This window comes from Apostichopus japonicus, chromosome 17 (assembly GCF_037975245.1).
Source record: "Apostichopus japonicus isolate 1M-3 chromosome 17, ASM3797524v1, whole genome shotgun sequence".
In the NCBI taxonomy this organism is placed as follows: domain Eukaryota; kingdom Metazoa; phylum Echinodermata; class Holothuroidea; order Aspidochirotida; family Stichopodidae; genus Apostichopus; species Apostichopus japonicus.
Genome location: NC_092577.1, coordinates 2,845,875 through 2,865,883, shown reverse-complemented (window position 1 = coordinate 2,865,883; position 20,009 = coordinate 2,845,875). Strand labels below are relative to the sequence as shown.

General features: G+C 38.6%; 2 protein-coding genes across 4 annotated transcripts in view; one reads left to right on the top strand and one right to left on the bottom strand.

Annotated features, from left to right (window-relative positions):
* Positions 1 to 472: 472 nt before the first annotated feature.
* On the top strand, positions 473 to 14,788 carry LOC139984680 (monocarboxylate transporter 14-like). Its single transcript, XM_071998689.1, has 4 exons — positions 473 to 853; positions 7,114 to 7,257; positions 8,752 to 9,606; positions 12,082 to 14,788. Exons 1-4 carry the CDS (start codon positions 643 to 645, stop codon positions 12,210 to 12,212), a joined length of 1,341 nt encoding a protein of 446 aa, XP_071854790.1. The 5' UTR covers positions 473 to 642; the 3' UTR covers positions 12,213 to 14,788.
* Positions 14,789 to 15,879: 1,091 nt separating this feature from the next.
* Positions 15,880 to 20,009, bottom strand: part of LOC139984679 (chromosome transmission fidelity protein 18 homolog) — a 31,091-nt gene continuing 26,961 nt past the window's right edge. For all 3 annotated transcript variants that reach the window (XM_071998685.1, XM_071998687.1, XM_071998686.1), the window contains exons 21-23: positions 18,831 to 18,915; positions 18,423 to 18,477; positions 15,880 to 16,243 (exon numbers count right to left, since the gene is read on the bottom strand). In XM_071998685.1, the coding sequence (XP_071854786.1) occupies positions 16,104 to 16,243; positions 18,423 to 18,477; positions 18,831 to 18,915 (280 nt within the window). In that variant the 3' untranslated portion in view covers positions 15,880 to 16,103. The remainder of the gene's footprint in view (positions 16,244 to 18,422; positions 18,478 to 18,830; positions 18,916 to 20,009) is intronic.

Below are 20,009 nucleotides of genomic sequence, written 5' to 3'. Positions count from 1 at the left end.
ATTTTCTGACAAAATGCTCTAACGGCTATTTATTCTTCGTTTATCTGCAAACTAGCAAGGCCCGGAAAGGGTCATTTCCGGCGATCTAGGGAGTATCTTTACTCAAAAAAATTCTGCACGCTCCGCGCCAACCTGTGGTGGCGCTCCGCTTAGATAGTGTCAAAAGCGCCCCATCAGACAATTCTCGCCCCCTCTGACCAATACCCCTAGCTCCGCCACTGCTTACATCATATCGATATTGAATATCTCAGAGAATCATCGACAAAACTATCGTCACCGTCTGAAATTTACATTCATCTGTGAAACAATGCAGCCAATAGAACAGGTAATGAGTTAACATTTACGAGTTCTAAATGTTTGCACTTTACTTCTCACGATCATTATAGGCTACCGTCGTATATACTGCCTTTGTGTACGTCGTATAACATACGGCTCTGATTCAAGAAGGGAAACACAAGAGAAACAGCGCCGTTATAGTTGATACTGAATATAACTATCGCACATGATAGAATCCACGAAGGGACTAGTACACGGAGCCAGGGCTATGATTACAGTTCAGTAACAGTGTATATTGATCTAGAGTTAGCTGTTGTCACCCAAAAAAATTAGTTAAAAAGTAAATGAATAGCGTTCCCAAAATTAATGACTAGAGTAAAAAAAAAAATGACTAGCGGGGTTATCAATCAACGTTCAATCGGTGTTTTTCTCTCTGGCGTTACGATGGTATTCCTCTTCACGGGTTCATTCAAAGCAAATGGTGTCCTATATACCGATACAGTTGACGAATTCCAATCATCAAACTTTCTAATTGGGAGCGCTTACGTATTACAAGCAGCGGTGGCATTCACTATTGGTAAGTGAAATTCGATTCCCCTAACTCGAAACTGGTTGGTGTACAGAATTGTCGTCTTGCTAAGCAGGCAGTTTTTTATTATTAATAATAATAAGTATTAGTTTTAATATTATGATTATTGTTGTTATTATGATTATGATGATGATGATGATTGTTATTATCATCATCATCATCATCATCATCATCATCATCATCATCATCATCATCATCATCATCATCATCATCATCATCATCATCATCATCATCATCATCATCATCATCATCATCATCATCATCATCATCATCATCATCATCATCATCATCATCATCATCATCATCATCATCACCATCACCATCATCATCACCATCACCACCATCACCATCATCATCATCATCATCATCATCATCATCATCATCATCATCATCATCATCATCATCATCATCATCATCATCATCATCATCATCATCATCATCATCATCATCATCATCATCAGTAGTAGTAGTAGTATTGAAATTACACAGAAACCACAATGCATGAAATAACCTAATAAGCTTTATTCTAAATTGGATATAGTGACATCCTCTTACGAGGGACGCAACCTCATTATTCTTCTTAACAAATAAAGACATGCACCGATTTATTCACCACTGGAACCGAGAACTATATCATCCTTGTCGGTATAATGCAAGCAAGTGTTTTGAAAGATATTGCCGCTGTGTTTTCTTTGACATGTAAATACGTGAATTTGCAAGAGTTTAATGTGGGCATACGAGATACGATACGTTGATAGCACTTTTAATCGCGCACTAAAAAAAATAATGCAATAATATTATCGATGACTTCCATCCATCAGTTAATTTTAGCAATGCTGTTTCGCAGGAATGTTTGGTTCTGAAACCTGATTGAGCTTTACATAGCAAATCATATTTACATCAAAACATATATTTAAAGATACTAGTCTTATCGTCAATTTTTTTTCTGTTTCAACATAAAGAAATACTTGATACACCAGATTAGCTCAAACTTTGTGGAAATCAATATACTAGTTGAAATGAATTACAACTCACGGGTATTTAACCGCTACCTCAACAGTTGTTCTTATTTTGTGAAAAGAAGAAAACAATCCTAGCATGTTGAACCTTTTGCCGAAACCGTAAAATATGGGAATTTACAGAAATTACCATATCTCCATAGGCTACTTTCAATGATGCTTCCTTTCTCAAATTGCACTGAATTGTGGGTACTCTTGATTAGCCAGGAACGTACGTAATCCAACAACAGGATCTTTAACTAGAATACCGAGCATTCACAATCTCGATGCACGCTATATTGTGCAGTAACTCGCCGCAACTATGGTAACTGCTTTCGCAATGGAAATCGCAGTTCCATATAGTCACATGGCAACATTGATCTATGAAAACCTTTCACTGTAGTATAGTACTGCGTTCTAGATTATATAGTACTTATCCGATCACATGCATTGAAATAATTCATGTTCGGCAAATAAAAGCTTGGAACGCCAATGGTAGGTTTGACGAACTCATTTACCTCATACTTACGAATCAGATCCTTTTTGCGATTTTTAAATACTAATTGAATATACTTGGCCCCCATCCCACTGTTTACCCCACCGAATCCCCACCCGATGTCTCAGTCTGATCCTTCAAAGTAAAGATGTTTATTTTACGCAAATGAATCATTCTGATTTATTAGCAAAAGTATAGATCAAATTTCTCTATAGAAGTGTAAACGTAGAATGCTTGATCTGCTCGCCATGCATGTTTGCCAAAAAACAGTTTAGTTCAATGATCGGAAGTCAACACACTATAGTGTCAAGTGTAAAATAAAAGTAACCAGCGTAGCGAGACTGGAAGCCAGCTGCCAATTACAGAGGCACACTCTACGATCGGGAATTGCATGCTGTGTTTTGTTTCTGCAGGGTACACGTATTATTCTACGAAGATCTAGAGAATCAGTGCTACTGTATAGTTTCACACAATTGCTGTACATGCACTGTGCATTACATACATAAGTATAAATATGCAAGGAGGCTCACTACTTTCTGTATAGTGCAGTAGAGCATATATAGTATACAGTACTTTTTCTCATTTTTATTTTTTATTTTTTACCACACTTGGTTTCTTTATTGGTAACATTCTTGTGCCAATTCGAATATATTAGGATACAATCAGGTCAAAAAACTTTTACAAGTAATGATAAGTACATACAAAAACAATGATGAATCGTAATTAACTGAACAGTATAGTGCAATTACTAAATGAGTCTTTTAACTGCTCTTAAGAAATAAAAGCTTTTCCTCTTTGCTTGAGTTCTTTCTCAAGTTAAATAGCAAATTTTAACTTATATAAAAAATCCCTAAATCTCATTTCCGTGTTTGTAATTTTTTTTTTTTACTGAAGATGAAGTACTTGAGATGAAAAATTAAAAAATGATATGGGTGATTTCACAGAATAATAAAACCCAAAGCAAATGTCATTCTTCGAAAGTATAAATTGTCTGCCAAAAATAACTTGCTCCACATCTAAAATAAAGTTCGATATAATAGGGCAGTCCCAAAACAGATGTAACAGGGTCTCATCATAGCGGCCACAAAAGTGACATCGTGGGTTACCGATTTGCCCTATTTTATGACGGTAGTGGTTTGTTCCAATAATGCGATGGAGGAAGCGAAATTGGAAATACTGCATCTTGGAATCTCATTGGGTGCATGGCTGTGATATTAAAATAAAGATTCCATTTGGCTACAGCCGCAGGAGGAGTACTAACACGAGTAATAAGCTAGGTTATTATAAATGTATGTAGAGACAGCGGGAATAAACTGGGGATAATCACTAGAGCTATCAACAATATCCTTGTAAACCTTCATCAGTCCATCCTTCCATGCTCTAGGGATAGAGGAAAAAATTTCATAGTAAACATTAAATGGGCAATATTCTAATCTATACTTCTCTTCAAGGGCGTAGGAACCGGGGGGCTGGGGGACGCCAGCCCCCCCCCCCAGTGAAAAATATGGAGGGGCGGAAGTATCATTCCGCCCCCCCCCCCGCTTCGCAAGTCAGAAAACCCCTTTTTCATTTCCAAATGAGAAAAAAATCTCATTTGGAGCACCAAATTGCATCTAAGGCCAGGTGAAAATGCAAAATTATTTACAAAATGGAATGGGTGTTGAAGTGTGCTATATTGCACCAAATTGCATCTGAGGCCACCTGGAAATGCAAGAAAATTCCAAAGGGGAGGGGGACACCCCCTCCCTTAGCCCCCTCCCCAAGCCGGCCATCAGACTTCAGCCCCCCCCCCCCCCCACTCAAAAGTACCTTCCTACGCCACTGCTTCTCTTTGAAACGCAGTATTGACAATGGACGATTGTCATTGTCAAACAGATGTTTCACCTGCCTAATACCTTGAGTTGTAAAATACCATCTTATTGTTATTTTTTATAAACGAATTGTTCTAAATTATCTGTTCTCCATAGTTGGAATTAGGCGTAATGAAAGATTGCAATGACCATGCATGGCAGACATCATAAATAAATGCATTAGTAATATGAATGTCGTTTATTTTATAATTACAGTTAAACAAAAGGGATTTGCCGTGACTTTTTCAAATGAAAATCGAAAACAGTTTCCAGTAGTTATCGCTACTGTCGTTATATCTGTTCACCCAGGTACACTCAAGACTATGGATAAAATAGCCTCGAGAGCTCAGGTGGAAAATTCAAACTAAAAGGGTCTGATCTGTTATTGGTAAAAGAGACGCCTAATAAAGCAACAGGACGGTTAGACCAGTTCAACCCAAAAATGTTACGGAACCATGGCTCCCTCTGTGTCTGTCTACCTAGTGGGAAAAGGGAAGATTTTTCCATATTGACTTTTAGACCCGATGACTTCTCAAAAGTACTAAAAGTACTAATAGTTTCTTTTAAAGAACTATAACTACCGTCTAAAAAGATGGTCGTATCGTCCGCATATTGTAAAATGTTAATGTTGTTGTCAAATAGAGATATACCATTGAAAGCATTATTATTATTTACACACAATGTGAGAACCTCAGCAAAAATTAGAAATATAAGGGCTTAAGGGACAACCTTGGCGTACTCCACGGGATATTTTAAAATCAGGGCATGAGTATGCATAATTGTTAATGATTCTGGCGGAATTGTTAGAATACAGAGTTTGAACCCAGTTAATAAAACTTTCCCCAAAACCAAAGAATCTAAGGGAGGTGAAAATAAACTCCCATTCCACACTGTCAAATGCTTTTTCGAAGTCCACGAGGAACAATAAACCTGTTTTGTTACTCGTGTTACAATACTGAAGCAGATCAAGAACGAAGCGGACCCAATAAAGCGGTTTTTAAGGAAACCCGTCTGACTATTGCTAATGACTTTGGAGAGAATAAGTTTAATTCTTGTTGATAATACTTTGGCGCAGATCTTGTAGTCAGTGTTGAGGAGTGAGATTAGACGATAGTTTTTAATAAAGTCCTTATCCTTGCCATGCTTTGGAATTAATGTAATGATTGAACGACCCTGCTCGGCAGACAAGTCAAAATTAGTATTAGGGTAATTTAAAGCATTTACCACACAATATCAACGATAACTGGCCAAAATTTCTTGTAAAAATCGACTGATAGTCCATCGCTAGTGGGGAGTTACCAATGGACAGTGCATTCAGAGCGTCAACACACTCGACAGACGTCAGAGGCCCATCACAGCAATCTGCTTCATTCATACTCAGCTTATTATAATTAAGTATATTGGAAAAAATTAATGATGAGTCCACCTCTCCACTGGTATACCCAAAAAATACAATAGATTTTTACCTGTGTTTTATTCCAATACATAGATAAATAAGACACTGTAGATGTTTGCCTATTACGGCTATATATATATACCTTGGATGACACCATCATTTGTGGTGTAAAGTGTCTTTGATAGGTTTTGTGTATTGCTGCATGTATATTGATTTCAGTGCAATAATTTGAACTTTTGATTTTTTTTTCTAACGTTGTTCTTTCACTGCCATGTAGTGTGATTGGTACTGCCTCATGATGTTAGGTTATCCCTACAGTAAACAGTACAGTAAACAGTAACACAGTATAGTTTAGTACAGTATACAATAACGCAGTATAGGGTAGCACAGTATACAGTACAGTATACAGTAACACAGTATAGTGTAGTACAGTAGACATTAACACAATATAGTATAGTATAGTATACAGTGCAGTAAACAGTAACACAGTATAGTTTAGTACAGTATACAGTAACACACGGTATAGTGCAGCACAGTATACAATACAGTAGACATTAACACAGTATAGTATAGTACAGTAGACATTAACACACTATAGTATAGTACAGTAGACATTAACACAATATAGTATAGTACAGTAGACATTAACACAATATAGTATAGTACCGTATACAGTACAGTAAACAGTAAACAGTAACATAGTATAGTTTAGTACAGTATACAATAACACACGGTATAGTGCAGCACAGTATACAGTACAGTAGAAATTAACACAGTATAGTATAATACAGTAGACATTAACACAGTATATAGAACAGTAGACATTAACACAATATAGTATAGTACAGTATATACAGTGCAGTAAACAGTAACACAGTATAGTTTAGTAAAGTATACAATAACGTAGTATAGGGTAGCACAGTATACAGTACATTACACTGCAGTAACACAGTATAGTGTAATACAGTATACAGTAACACGGTATAGTGCAGCAGAGTATACAGTACAGTAGACATTAACAAAGTATAGTATAGTACAGTTTACAGTAACACAGTATAGTATAGTATAGTACAGTACAGTATACAGTGCAGTAAACAGTAACACAGTATAGTGTAGTGCAGTATACAGTAACCGTAGTATAGACACTGTAGCACAGTATACAGTACAGTATACAGTAACACAATATATATATAGCACAGTACACAGTACAGTATACAGTAACACAATATATATATATATATATATATATATAGCACAGTATATAGTTTTACATCTAACATTTGTGAATCGCATCATGGACATTCCTAAGCAACCCCCATAAAATTATAATGAGCGTAAAATAACCAGACTAGAAACGGAAGAAGAAAAAAACATATAGTAGAAGATATACTAAACACAAACACACTCAGTGGATAACAAACGGGTCATATTACAAATCTTATAATTCACTATTTTCAAAGTGAACTATTTTAACTCTCTACAATTCTTTTTCTGGTTATTGTTAATAGCCGGAATCGCAGGATCTGCCTTCCCGGGAATTAGCAACCGTTCCCTTGGTGTGACAGGGGGTATTCTTTATGGCCTTGGGTTTACCTGTCAAGGATTTATGGGGACCAGTCTCTGGCATCTTTTCACCTTTCTGGGGATAACTGGTAAGACATAGTTGAAAAGGACACTTGAACTTACCTTTTATTTTTTTAAATCTTTTTAAGTTTATAAGTTCCTGATATTTGTGTTGTCCCCAAGCTTAGACATGCCAAAAATTGCTAAAATGTTTTGAAATGCTTCTTGGAGTTCCTGCAGGCAGTGAGGATGATTCACTTAGAGAATTTAATGTCTAAGAGAGGGACAAATACTCTTAAGCGAGTGAGTGAACAGCGCGTTACGAGAATAAACCAGAGTGGTTGCTACATTTGACTTTCTAACGTGTTAAAAGGGGCAATACTGGTCACCATGAAGACTGGTCACTCAAGATTGCGCCTGCGCACGATAATCAAAATATGTTCCATTACTGATACTCCCCCAGCCATAGCTTTTTACGGTGGATCTGTGAAACAGACTGATATCAATTATTAAAGGACTGATATCAATGGCGTGTATGTCTGATATCAATTATGTCAAGAGTTGATATCAATTTTACAACACTGATAATAATTGCCTATGACTGATATCAATTATGTAAAGGACTGATATCAATTGCCTATATGACTGACATCAATTATGTAAAGGACTGATATCAATTGTGAATACGTCTGATATCAATTATATAAAAGATAGATATCAATTACCGGTATGTAAAGGATTGATATCAATTGCGTATATGACTGATATGAATTATGTTAAGGACTGATATCAATTGCGTATATGACTGACATCAATTATATAAAGGATTGATATCAATTATGTTAAGGACTGATATCAATTGGGTATATAACTGACAGGTATGAATTATGTAAAACTCTGATATAAATAAGCTTGTATGACTGATATCAACTACGAATATGACTGATATCAATAATGTAAAGGACTGATATCAACTGATATATATGACTGATATTAACTATATAAAATAACTGATATCAATTTGTGTGTATGACTGATATCAATTATATAAAATAACTGATATCAATTGCGTGTATGACTGATATCAATTATATAAAAGACTGATCTTGACTATATCAAGGACTGATATCAATAACGTGTTATGACCATGACGGACCGCATATACTGCGATCCACTCTGGAGAAAAATCGAGGATTTTAGCCAGCCAACATAAAAGACTTGCCAACAACCGTATACCTTTAATTGGGGACCTGATATTGTGATGGGGGTTTCAACTAGCAGTGTATCCACATAAGTGTCACATTGTCCGCCACAAGAATACCCTTTAAGATTGTACGTCAAAAGAAGTATCGAACACGGATCAGAAAGGTCGACCTATAAGAGTACTATGTATGTTGTGAAATTTGAATCCGCACATATAGACTACAGAAAACACAGATTTTTTAATCATATTTAACTAATAAGTTCTTTCTAGACATGATTAAAATGTATCCGGCATTTTTTTTTGGGGGGGGGGGGCTAACTGTGATCCGTTATTACATGTGTCCTTTCTTATGTTTTCTTATACTTTCTTATATTTTCAGCGATAGGAGGTGGTCTGATACATTTCGCGCTGTTTATGGCGTTCATGGAACATTTCAAAGACAGATTTCCAGTGGCGCTTGCCGCTAGGGAGTTGAGTACATACATAGGAATCTCCGTGATGCCACCGTTAATAGAGGTTTTTCGTTCATACTACGGCCTGCATGGTTCATATTTACTTCTAGGAGCCATATCGTGGAACTTTATTGTCTGTGGAGTGTTACTGAAACCTGTTATCGGTGCTGAAGAGCCTGAGATCAACCATGATTTTGGGAGCGGTAAAGTGTTCGCATGGTTGAAGCGGAGATTGTGCGGCCAATGGGATCATCGTTTAATTCACAATGGTGCAAAAGAAGATGACATGGGTGGCAATATTTTGATATCCATGTTTAGCCATTCCTCAGTTACAAACCATCCGAATTTCGGAATTTTCTTAGTCATACATTCGATTTTTTACTACACCTTTTCAGCTTGGGCATTATTTTTGGTTCCTTTCGGCGTATCTCTCGGGTACACATCTAATGAAGCGGTTTATCTCTCAACTGCTGGTGGGTTGGGTGGGTTCTGCGGTAAATTGCTTTCAATCCTTCTATTTCATTTTGACAAAGTGAACATCATTTCTGGAGGGCTTTTGCCATCCTGCTTAATCTCCATTGGTCTACTCGTGTACGTAGTGACATCTAGTTACCCTTTTCTGATACTGTCATCCTTTCTCTGTGGTTTCACGCTCGGATACGCAGATTCTACATTGAATGGAATGATACCGGACTACCTTTGCAAACATCATGTGAGAAACGGATCAGCAATTAGTTATCTCTATGGTGGAATAGCGATGCAACTTGGTGGATCCATTTCCGGTTAGTTATTGTGTTGGCTGCTATAGGCATGCGCAGACCATCGTGGTAGCTGTTATCTATGTTTTACTGTCGTTCTTTCTTGTAACGAACTTTATCCAGTATTAAATATTCTGTCGGTCGGATATCCGGGGTTTTCCCTGACCTTAGGTCACATTGCAGCCATTAAAAACATGTAGTACTTGGGCATACATAATTAACAATAAAATCCGCCACAAGTTTGCCTAAATACTGCAATCAGTGAGATTTGCTACTTATAAAGATAGCCTACACTTCAGAACGCATAAAGAAATGAGCAAATGCTCGACGGATAGACCCCTTAACGATATCAGTACGGGAGAAGGCCTTGGAGGGTTTCTCCCGGACTGGTTACACTTGGTAAATTTATAAATCGTTTTTTTGGGGGGGGGGTGGGAGGGGGGGGCTCGTATATCAATGAATCAACAATTACATGGGTAATGCTCTAAGTTTTGAACTACTAAAAACCATAGACCCAAATTTTGCATACAGAATGAATGTAAGTCACAATCTTTGTGAATACTTGGTCGAACAATTTCGTATACACACACGTGCAATTCACTCCACAATCAGTGGCGGCGGAACCGGGGGGGGGGGCTTGGGGGGGCTCAGCCCCCCCAATGAAAAAGTTGAGGGGGAAAATGCATGATAAGCCCCCCCAATATTTACCAAGGCGCCGAAACGTGCATCTGCCCATTTTTCAATGCATACTTGTCGATCTGTCCGATGCACACGTATACTATATAGGTGTAATAATTTTAGTAATTGCTGGGGGACCCTCGGCCCGTCCCCTGGCTATAGACCACATTGTCACCCTAACCGCGTCTTCACGCCCCGTGAAAAGTGGAAGCAGTGAGTGTGAGTACCAGTAAGCGTAACACAACTTCGTCTTAGGCCAATGACTTGCCTCATTTCAGCCAGTTCTCCAACATCCCCTTACTTAGTAGCGGAGCGTCCATATATACAGTCAGGGAGCGGATGCCCCCCCCCCCTGACAGACTCAAATGGACTGCTGGCGCCCTTTTCAGCTTTTTACTATACTTTTTACTTATTCGCTATTATTGACTATTTTATTGCGCTCTCATATACCTATTGACATTTGTCATATTCTGTTGGTGTAATTTTCCGACAAAATGGCGACGACACCTATTTATTCTCCGTTTATCTGCAAATTAGCAAGGCCCGGAAAGGGTAATTTCCTGCAATCTAGGGAGTATCTTTACTCAAAATTTTTCTGTACGCTCCGCGCCAACCTGTGGTGGCGCTCCGCTTAGATAGTGTCGAAAGCGCCCCTACAGACCATTCTTCCCCCCCCCCCCCCGACCAATACCCCTAGCTCCGCCACTGCCCTTACTACACTCAAAAACGTCTTTGTGAGTACACTACGAGTAATAGCTACTGTACTCTCTTAAAACACCATCGAATATACAAATTACAATGTTTTTACAGACTTTTACGTGCAATCTGAGAAATTGCAGGCTTAAGACCCATATTTTAGGGCTAGGTATTCGCAGCATAAAACACTCGGGAAGTGCCGTTTCCGGACATCTGCGGGTTTGAAAAAACCCAAAATTTTCTTGTACGCTCCGCGCCAACCGATGGTGGCGCTCCGCTTAGATAGTCTCCACACATTAGCCCCCCCAATAATTTTTCCGTTCCGCCGCGCCTGTCCACAATACACAATGTTTTCACTCCAGCAACATCACGTAATGAGAGTTTAACAGCAAATGACGTATATGTGATCGACAGAAAAAAAAGGTTCATCAGTGATTTTTTTTTTATATTACTAATAGAAATCACATTTTCAAGTAAAAGAATTGACTCAGAGGTTGCTCTACGTTAACATCATAAAAAGCGTTTCCAAAAGTCGTATTGTTTGCAGTTTAAATTGTCAAAATAAGCCTAATTGTTGAGCACTGCAGAATTCCATGAAGCAAGCAAATGGCAGCGTGGTGTCATATGAACGTAACTTATTTAAATAAATAAAATGTGTAAAAGTAAGTTGGCCTGACGTTTCGATCCTAGCAGGAGCTTCTTCAAAGGCTTAAAAAAAGGCAAAAATTCTTCAAAGGCTAATTTTTTTTTAGTCTTTAAAGAAGATCCTGCTAGGATCGAAACGTCAGACCAACTTACTTTTTCACATTCTACTACACAGGCTCTCTAGTGGATAAGCAGTTTGCTTACAATTTTATTTTATTTTGAAATAAATAAAATAAGATGAAACCAACCGAAGAAGGACGGTGGCCGTACCGTCAAACTAACCAATCATAAACAGAAGCTGTAGGGTTAGTTCTTCATTGAAACTCTTTAATTTTGCAACACTAAAATCCTCACCTTGTGTCTATTTTAGCAATTGGTATAGGCTACTGTTGTAGTAAATGTAGACCTACCAACTTGAAGTAATCCAGTTGTTATAAACTTGCATTGATAATGCATGTATTTTTCATGTTGTTCTTTCAGGCGCCATCTTGGATTATACATCTTCTTACACGTGGTTATTTTCTATCATGGTTCTCTCACATCTGTGCATGGGAGTATTGGCATTAATATTGCAACTACGAGATTCAGAGATTGCTGAATGTACAGGCTAATGAAACATATGAAACCGTGCCGAGACGAGATTTAAGTTAAGCAAGTAGAAAGAGAGAAGGTGCAATGAATGGCCAACGTATCAACAATGATTGATATAACTAGCTAGTGATCAGTGGCGGAGCTAGGGGTATTGGTCAGGAGGGACGAGAATGGTCTGTAGGCAAGGGCGGCGGAACGGGGGGGGGGCACAGGGGGCACGTGCCCCCCATTTTACCTCAGGTTAAAAATGTGCCCTTTTTCTACATAAAAATTGAGATGTCTCAAGTTAGCAAGAGGCCAGGGTGAACCAGAATGAACACTCGGGGAGGGCCGTTTCCAGCCATCTGAGGGGTTTGTAAAACCAAAAATTTTCTTGTACGCTCCGCGCCAATCAATGGTGGCGCTCCGCTCAGATAGTCGTGCAAACAGGCTTTGCAAATCCTGGCTACGCCCCTGACTTTTAATGAATTTCTGTGGGTCAAACTCAAAACTATTGCGAATGGAAATAATTTGTTAAGATATTGACAAGAAATAAACTCTAATTCGGAAGATTCTCCTACATTAGCAACTAGCATGATTTCACCTCATTTTGTCTCAAAAGAAAACTTGTTCCTTCCCAATTTCCCAATTTTTTCCCAATTTGCACATTGGATATTGCAGTGCTAGTATGCATATTTTCCTTGAGCGGGGAGGGGGTGGGCGTTGATGGAGTGATGTGTATACGCAAATAAGATAATACAATAAGAGTTATAAAGAGTACTAAATATAAGGCTGCATCAGTCCAATTGAATTTCTGCAAAGTGTCCTTTGATGTCGGTGCCCCCCAGATTAAAAGTGCTTCCGCCGCCCTTGTCTGTAGGGGCGCTTTCAACACTATCAGAGCCGTGTCTCTATATACGGCTCTGGACACTATCTAAGCGGAGCGCCACCACTGGTTGGCGCGTAGCGTACAGAAAATTTGTGAGTAAAGATACTCCCTAGATCGCCGGAAATGACCCTTTTCGGGCCGGGCCAATTTGCAGATAAACGAAGAATAAATAGGTGTCATCGCCAAATTACACTAACAAAATGTGAAAAATGTCAATAAGTAGATGAGAGCGCAAATAAAAAAGTCAAAATTCTAGAATAATTAAAAATTGGCAAAGAGCCGAAAAGGGCGCCAGCAGTCCATGGGAGTCCGTCAGGGGAGGGGGATTTCCCCCTGACTGTATGGACGCTCCGCCACTGCTAGTGATGGATTCTACAATAACAATTTAGTGCGTAAGTCAATGAGGTGAAATTATTTGGATGATGCTACCTTATGCAAGTAAGAGTATCGAACTAAAAATAGTCTGGAACTCTCACTCTACAGTAGGAAACCGTACCATACATGGAAGGTCATGTGACGTGCTCCCTGGTGTTACTAACATATGACTTAACCATTTGTCAGTTCGGAGAGATATACCTTCCTAAAGCAGACAGAACGCCAATATAACGGGCATTTAATGGTAAATTTGACAGTACTTGCTCATGATGTGGATGATAACCTTGTTCAGATTTTATTTTCCGTCTCATAGATTGCTTGGTCTGGATGGACCCTGGCTACTATTCGAACATCTAGAAAACGCTACTTTCGCAAGTCTACCTTGTTGAATCGAATGTTTCCCCCCCTGTTTTATCGTCAAACTTTCACGACATTCAAGCAAAAGGGATGCTATCGTGAAAAATTTGTGAAATTCCCCGAGAATATGTAAATTAATACAAAATTAAGCAAGCGTTGCCGTACATGTTGTGACAATGCGGTATTCCTGTGCAGCTTGAACTCAAAACAGACATTTCCCTAGTTCGTAACACATACCTGAAAGGTGGGGGGGGGGGAGGGGGAAATGTCAGTATGTGGGATACAGCTCAGACGGGATCCAGGGTCTATTACGTAGCCCTGGAAATAAAATGTTCCCTCGATTTCACGATCCGTGTAATAAAGTCTTGGTGATAAAATTTGCCCATGTGGACTGTGTCTCCACGCTCTCAATTCCAGTAATGTCATTAATTCCAATATAGTTCGAAAATATCGTAAAGTACCCGCAAATTTTATATCAAATACTACTGGGGTTTGTATATTATCATTAGGCCTATTATTTGTTATTTCGCTCATAATTTGTTGCTTATTCCAAGTAAAACACAAGCACACTCATGGTAACTAAAATAGTAATAATAATGATAAAATTATTGTATTTATGTAGCAATATATATATTTTTTATTATGATTAATTTCCACATACTGCCAGAAGATGGGACATAAATGATGGTATAAACAGACTAAGTATATATGAACTCTTAACCAGATTTTCATTTAGGACAAAAAAAGAAAAAGAAAAAAAAAATAACTAGATGTTATCTGGTATTGATAATTAAATTAGCACACACAGTCTGGGTCGGAAAATTATGTAAAATTAGATATAATTAATTTAGTGGCTTTCATGAATAACATGAAACACAACACTTTATGGTGTTTGGCAACAAGGGGAGGGGAGGGATTGAAGTGGTCGGGTGTGGGGGGAGGGATTGAAGTGGTCGGGTGTGGGGGGATGGGGAGGGATTGAAGTGGTCGGGTGTGGGGGAGGGGAGGGATTGAAGTGGTCGGATGTGGGGGGGGGGGTCTGTGTGCATGGCTGTGGTTTAAAGGGAAAAGCTGCACAATTTGTTTTTGAATTTGATTAACTAAAGAATAGAAAAGAAAAGAACAGAAAATGTTTATAACAGTTTTTTTTTTGTAAACTTGATTTATACAGTCAATAAAATTTCATTTCATGGAATTTTTGTTGTGTGGATAATATTAACAAGTTTCATCAGTGTTACCAGAAAAAAAAGTATATATCTTAACTTATTTTTCAGGTTACTGTGCATTTAAGAAAGAAGCATTTATGCCTCAACTTCTTGATCTGATGAAGTACAATTTCTTTCTATTTTCCCCCCTTTTGTAGAGAAATTGCAAAGGGTTGTTTTCCGAACACAATCAGCAGTTATGGAAATTGTTCTTAGAAGAACGAAGAGCTCTCTTATAGCAGTAAAAAATAATACACATATCAATCTATTTCTTTGCATTTCTTACTTGGTGGGGGGGGGGGGGAGGAGGCTCCCAGAGAATTTTTTTCAACCTGACCCCCAACAATAGTACACAAATGCCCCAGTTAGCCTCGCGAATGCAGAGAAATGGAACAATCTTTTGCATATTGACCGTATCACATTATTTCTAACCTCCAGATTTCGACCTAGGGAGGGGAGGGAGGGGGCTGGTGCCCCCCTGTGCATATGCCTTTATACCACTTTTCACCATATATTGGTATTAAATCATTTCTTTTGACATCTTTGTGCTCTCTCTATTCTCTTGGACTAAATATCAAAAAAAGAAGAAACAAGAGATAGAAACATTGCCAGCAATAAGTAAGATCTTTAAGATAATTTCAAGAGACAAAGCTAAGAGGAGGAACAATTATGTATTAAATACATATTTAATATTAGTATTAAATACAGACTCAAAAGAAAAACAGACTCTGTAGGCCGACGGAGAAAATTTTGGGGTAAAGGTAAGTCAAACCTTTTCAGTATATTACCATAGTATATCCTTATTTGTGTTGAGTAATCATAAATCCCCTCCCCCCCTGCCCAACTTTTTGATTTTTCATCATTTTTCTCACAGAGCAAGATACTGTACCTGCGGTGAAATGAAAGGAAACATATCAGATGTTATTCCGAGCTTAAATATATTATATAAACAGAGAAAAAAAACAGGAGGAGAAAACTGACATTTCCATTGGGAGTTGATTGGAGGAGGGTTTGAAGCAAACCCTTAAACGCTGTTTTCAAGTTTCACCCGTGCAGTATCTGCTGTCTACATCCGTCTTGGTCACTCGACGTCCGTCTAATAACTTTCACAACAGGTCTTGGATTTTCACGGTTTTCCTGACGGCGTTGGTAAATCCTTGATTGAACTGAAACCAGAGCTTTCCCGTGACGAGTTTCTCTTCTTCTGGCTCCTTCTCCTTGGCCCTGCAGTCCGTCCCTGACGAGTCTGTAAAGAAAAGCAAAAGAAGGCTGAGAAATGCTTGTTGCTGTCTGAACCAAACGTTGGGTCACACCGTGACACTGATTCTACCGTTAGGGACAGAGATGGATCGTCACTGACTCCGACCCAATAACTGGTCACACTGTGACAGTGTGACCATGTAACAATTATGGGAAAAACAGATATAGTTTGTTTTTGTTGCCTGTGTGTGATATCACAAATTATGACACAGTGTACTTATCCGCAAGGGCGTAGGAACCAGGGGGGCTGGGGGGCGCCAGCCCCCCAGTGAAAAATGTGGAGGGACGGAAGTATCATTCCGCCCCCCCCCCCCCGCTTCGCAAGTCAGAAAACCCCTTTTTCATATCCAAATGAGAAAAAAAATCGTATTTGGAGCACCAAATTGCATATAGGGCCTGGTGAAAATACAAAATTAAGTTTACAAAATGGAGTGGGTGTTGAAGTGTGCTATATTGCACCAAATTGCATCTGAGGCTACCTGGAAATGCAAAAAATTCCAAAGGGGACACCCCTCCCCTTAGACCCCTCCCCCAGGCCGGCCATCAGTCTTCAGCCCCCCCACTCAAAAGTACCTTCCTACGCCACTGCTTATCCGAATAAATAACTGCATTAAACTTCCAAATGTAATAATATCCTAGCAACCCAACTGCCATCAAGGAGGGGACTGTGACCATAGCGTTTCTTTTAAATTTATTCTGTGATATCATTTTTAATTTTGGGCTTTCTTTTGACACTCTGATTGCTACAAATGGCAGTCCATATATGTTAGTGATTTGGTGTAGCTGTTACCAGCTAGATGGGTCTTTGCTTAGTAAATAAACAAGAAATAACTGTATAAAGTAGCAACCAGTAGCCCATCCTGTCATAAATTAAATTGATCAAAACATATTTACACTAATTATTTACACAGTCATAAGGCAGTTTCAATTTCCGTTACTTATTGAATACGAAACTGTCTAATATTAACCACCCGCTTAAAAAAGCATGTTTGATGATGGTATTGATATGAAATTTTTGTTTGGTACTTAAAGGTGTGTTCCAGTGGCAGACAATTCCACACCGTCTAAACCAGGGTTTCCCTAACTTTATCCCCCCATGAACCCTCTGTGGATGTCAGAGTTGTCCACAAACCCCCACCTTTTCGAGACACGATCGGAGTTATTATTATACTATAATATGCATAACAGTTCTTCGTAAAAGATCAAGTATCACATGCATGGTACGGTACTACTATGGCAACATATGCGTATGGAACGCAAAAAGAGTTTGTCGATAGGTACGACTTTTGTACGTTACTAAAATTATATGACATATCAGATGTTAGCTCAACAAAAAGTACTCTAGTTTTGACTTTCAGAAACTTCTCATACACCTCTGGGATGGACTCATACACCCCCTGGGGATTCATGCAACCCAGTTAGGGAACCTCTGGTCTAACGGAACAGAAAAATGTTCCACACTGTCAGTTGAAAATCCATTCTCATTTTTTTATTTCTGACTCAAGATAGGGTAGACTGAATGCAACCTATTTAAATTGGCTAAACCCTCGAGTTTTACCCTGAAGTAAAACACCGTAGGAGGTCTGAGATTTCAAAATAGCTCATGTTCTTCAAGAGCTGTTAGTACTTTCACACTTTTTGTACCGTAAAACTTCTTGTTGATTTATCTTTGAAACCTGAGACATTAGAAATGTCATCTTGGCTGCCAATATTCTCCGTGTTTAGAATGCCGTCAACAAAATGCAACTCTCTTGTGGGAAATACTATTTTCCTCTGTGAATAAGTGAGTTAAATATTATAAAGAAACCCCCCCCCCCACCAAAAAAATAATGTTATGGCTAAATTGACGTGTCGTCATCTTCACTTTGCTGTTGCCAGATACAAAATACAATAACATTTGACAATCAGAATGGGGTTTGAACTAACATTAATCTGTTTTCTTTGTAAAGCGCCTTGAGCAGTGACTTTTGTCTACTGATTTGGCGCTATATAAGTCTCATTTATTATTATTATTAAAATGCGGCAAATTACCAGCATTTTTATCAAGCAATAAACATTCAGCCACTGGAATTTCCATTAGCAGATGTGCTTCCCACCAAATACCATCTCAAATCAAACATTTAATCTGAGTAGGGTTGTGCTTCTTTGGATACACGATGTATTACCTGGTTTTGGTTTCTGAGGGATCTTCTTAAACCGACTGAAGAAGTTTTTCACGGGCTGCAAGAGAAACGAAAGGCTATTTCAATATTTCAAAAAGATTATGTTTCTTCCTTCATCACTTAGCAGTAGATTTTCCTCTGGACTATTCTTTTACAACTAAAACACATTCAAACTGTCGACAGCAATGACTCCTAAAAGTGAAGACGCCATTTTGTTGGTGGCGGCAGACACTACTAGTATTAACTAACTACAAACTATTCAAGATGATTTCATGGATACTTGAACCAATATGACCAGCATCGTTTCACTTGTGACAAAATGTTGATTGAGACCAAAATAAATCCTGAAATGTGTTAGGAAATAAAAAAAGCAGAAAACGTCTGCCACAATGGGTTTGATATCTAATTTACCTTATTTTCAGATGTGTCTAGGAACTTGGGAGCCAATTTCTGTTTGTGCCTTGGAACACTCCCGTTATCGCCGGTGCGCCTGGAGCTATGCCAAAGAAATAATCAGATGTTAAGACATAAACATGTAATACAGCACGTTTTAGGCTTCCAAAGGATTATTGACACAAAACAAAAAACGCAAAAAAAAAACACAACACAAAGAAAACAAACAAACCCCCCCCCCAAAAAAAACACAAAAAACAACACAAAACGCAATCCATGGAGTTGCAGATCTCAAAAAATCCCAAAATTTTGTAAACATGACAGCCACGACGTCATCACTCTACAGGCGAATCATCATACACTAAACCCAGTTACGCGAGCCGTACCGTTTAGGTGGAGATCATTGCGACACACCTTGAGACTTAATTGACCCCATGACCTTGACCGTTCTCCTGTTTTGTGATGTCTGCACATTACAACATAGCTAAAAGAGCACAATTTTGTTTTTTGAAAGTTTTGACAAAAGTGTTTCACAAAAATTTGACGCCTGTGTCTGAACTGCTGGGCTACGTTCGTTAACGTATTTGGACGGGAAAGAAAGAATAAGAGCGAAGATCTTGTACATGTGATCAGCAGAGTTAGGTTGACAAAGTCTTACAAATAATAACAATTATGAGTTCATGAAAACTGGAAGTGGAATTTGCTTTCTGTCTTAGTCTATTCGGTACAAGAGAACTAGTAGAGATGTAAGTAAAACAAAGAAGATGTTTAAAACTATAGCTCCAAATGACACAGTAGCTCAACTACAAACCTACCTGACGTCAAGGAGACGTTGAACAAAGTATGTAAAGGTTAGTGACTAGGCCAAGCTTAGAAACTTATCAAAGTTTTTCAACTCAGATTTCAAACCAGATTTGAGGAAGTGGATCAGCTAGATGCTATCTGCTAGATTTTGATCACATCTTTGTAAATGTCTCTGGGGCAGTATTTGATATCATTCAGATGACCTGAGATGACCTTTGACCATATTAAACTAGAGCACCAATGGTGCAGAAGCTCATACCTTTTCGAGCTTAAAAATGTAGGGCCCACAAAACTTTATGGCCCACCAATTTTTTTCTTCAGATTCCACCAATTTTGGGCCCATGAGGGATAACCCACCCTCCCCCCCCCTCCGTTAGCAGAATCCTGGCCACA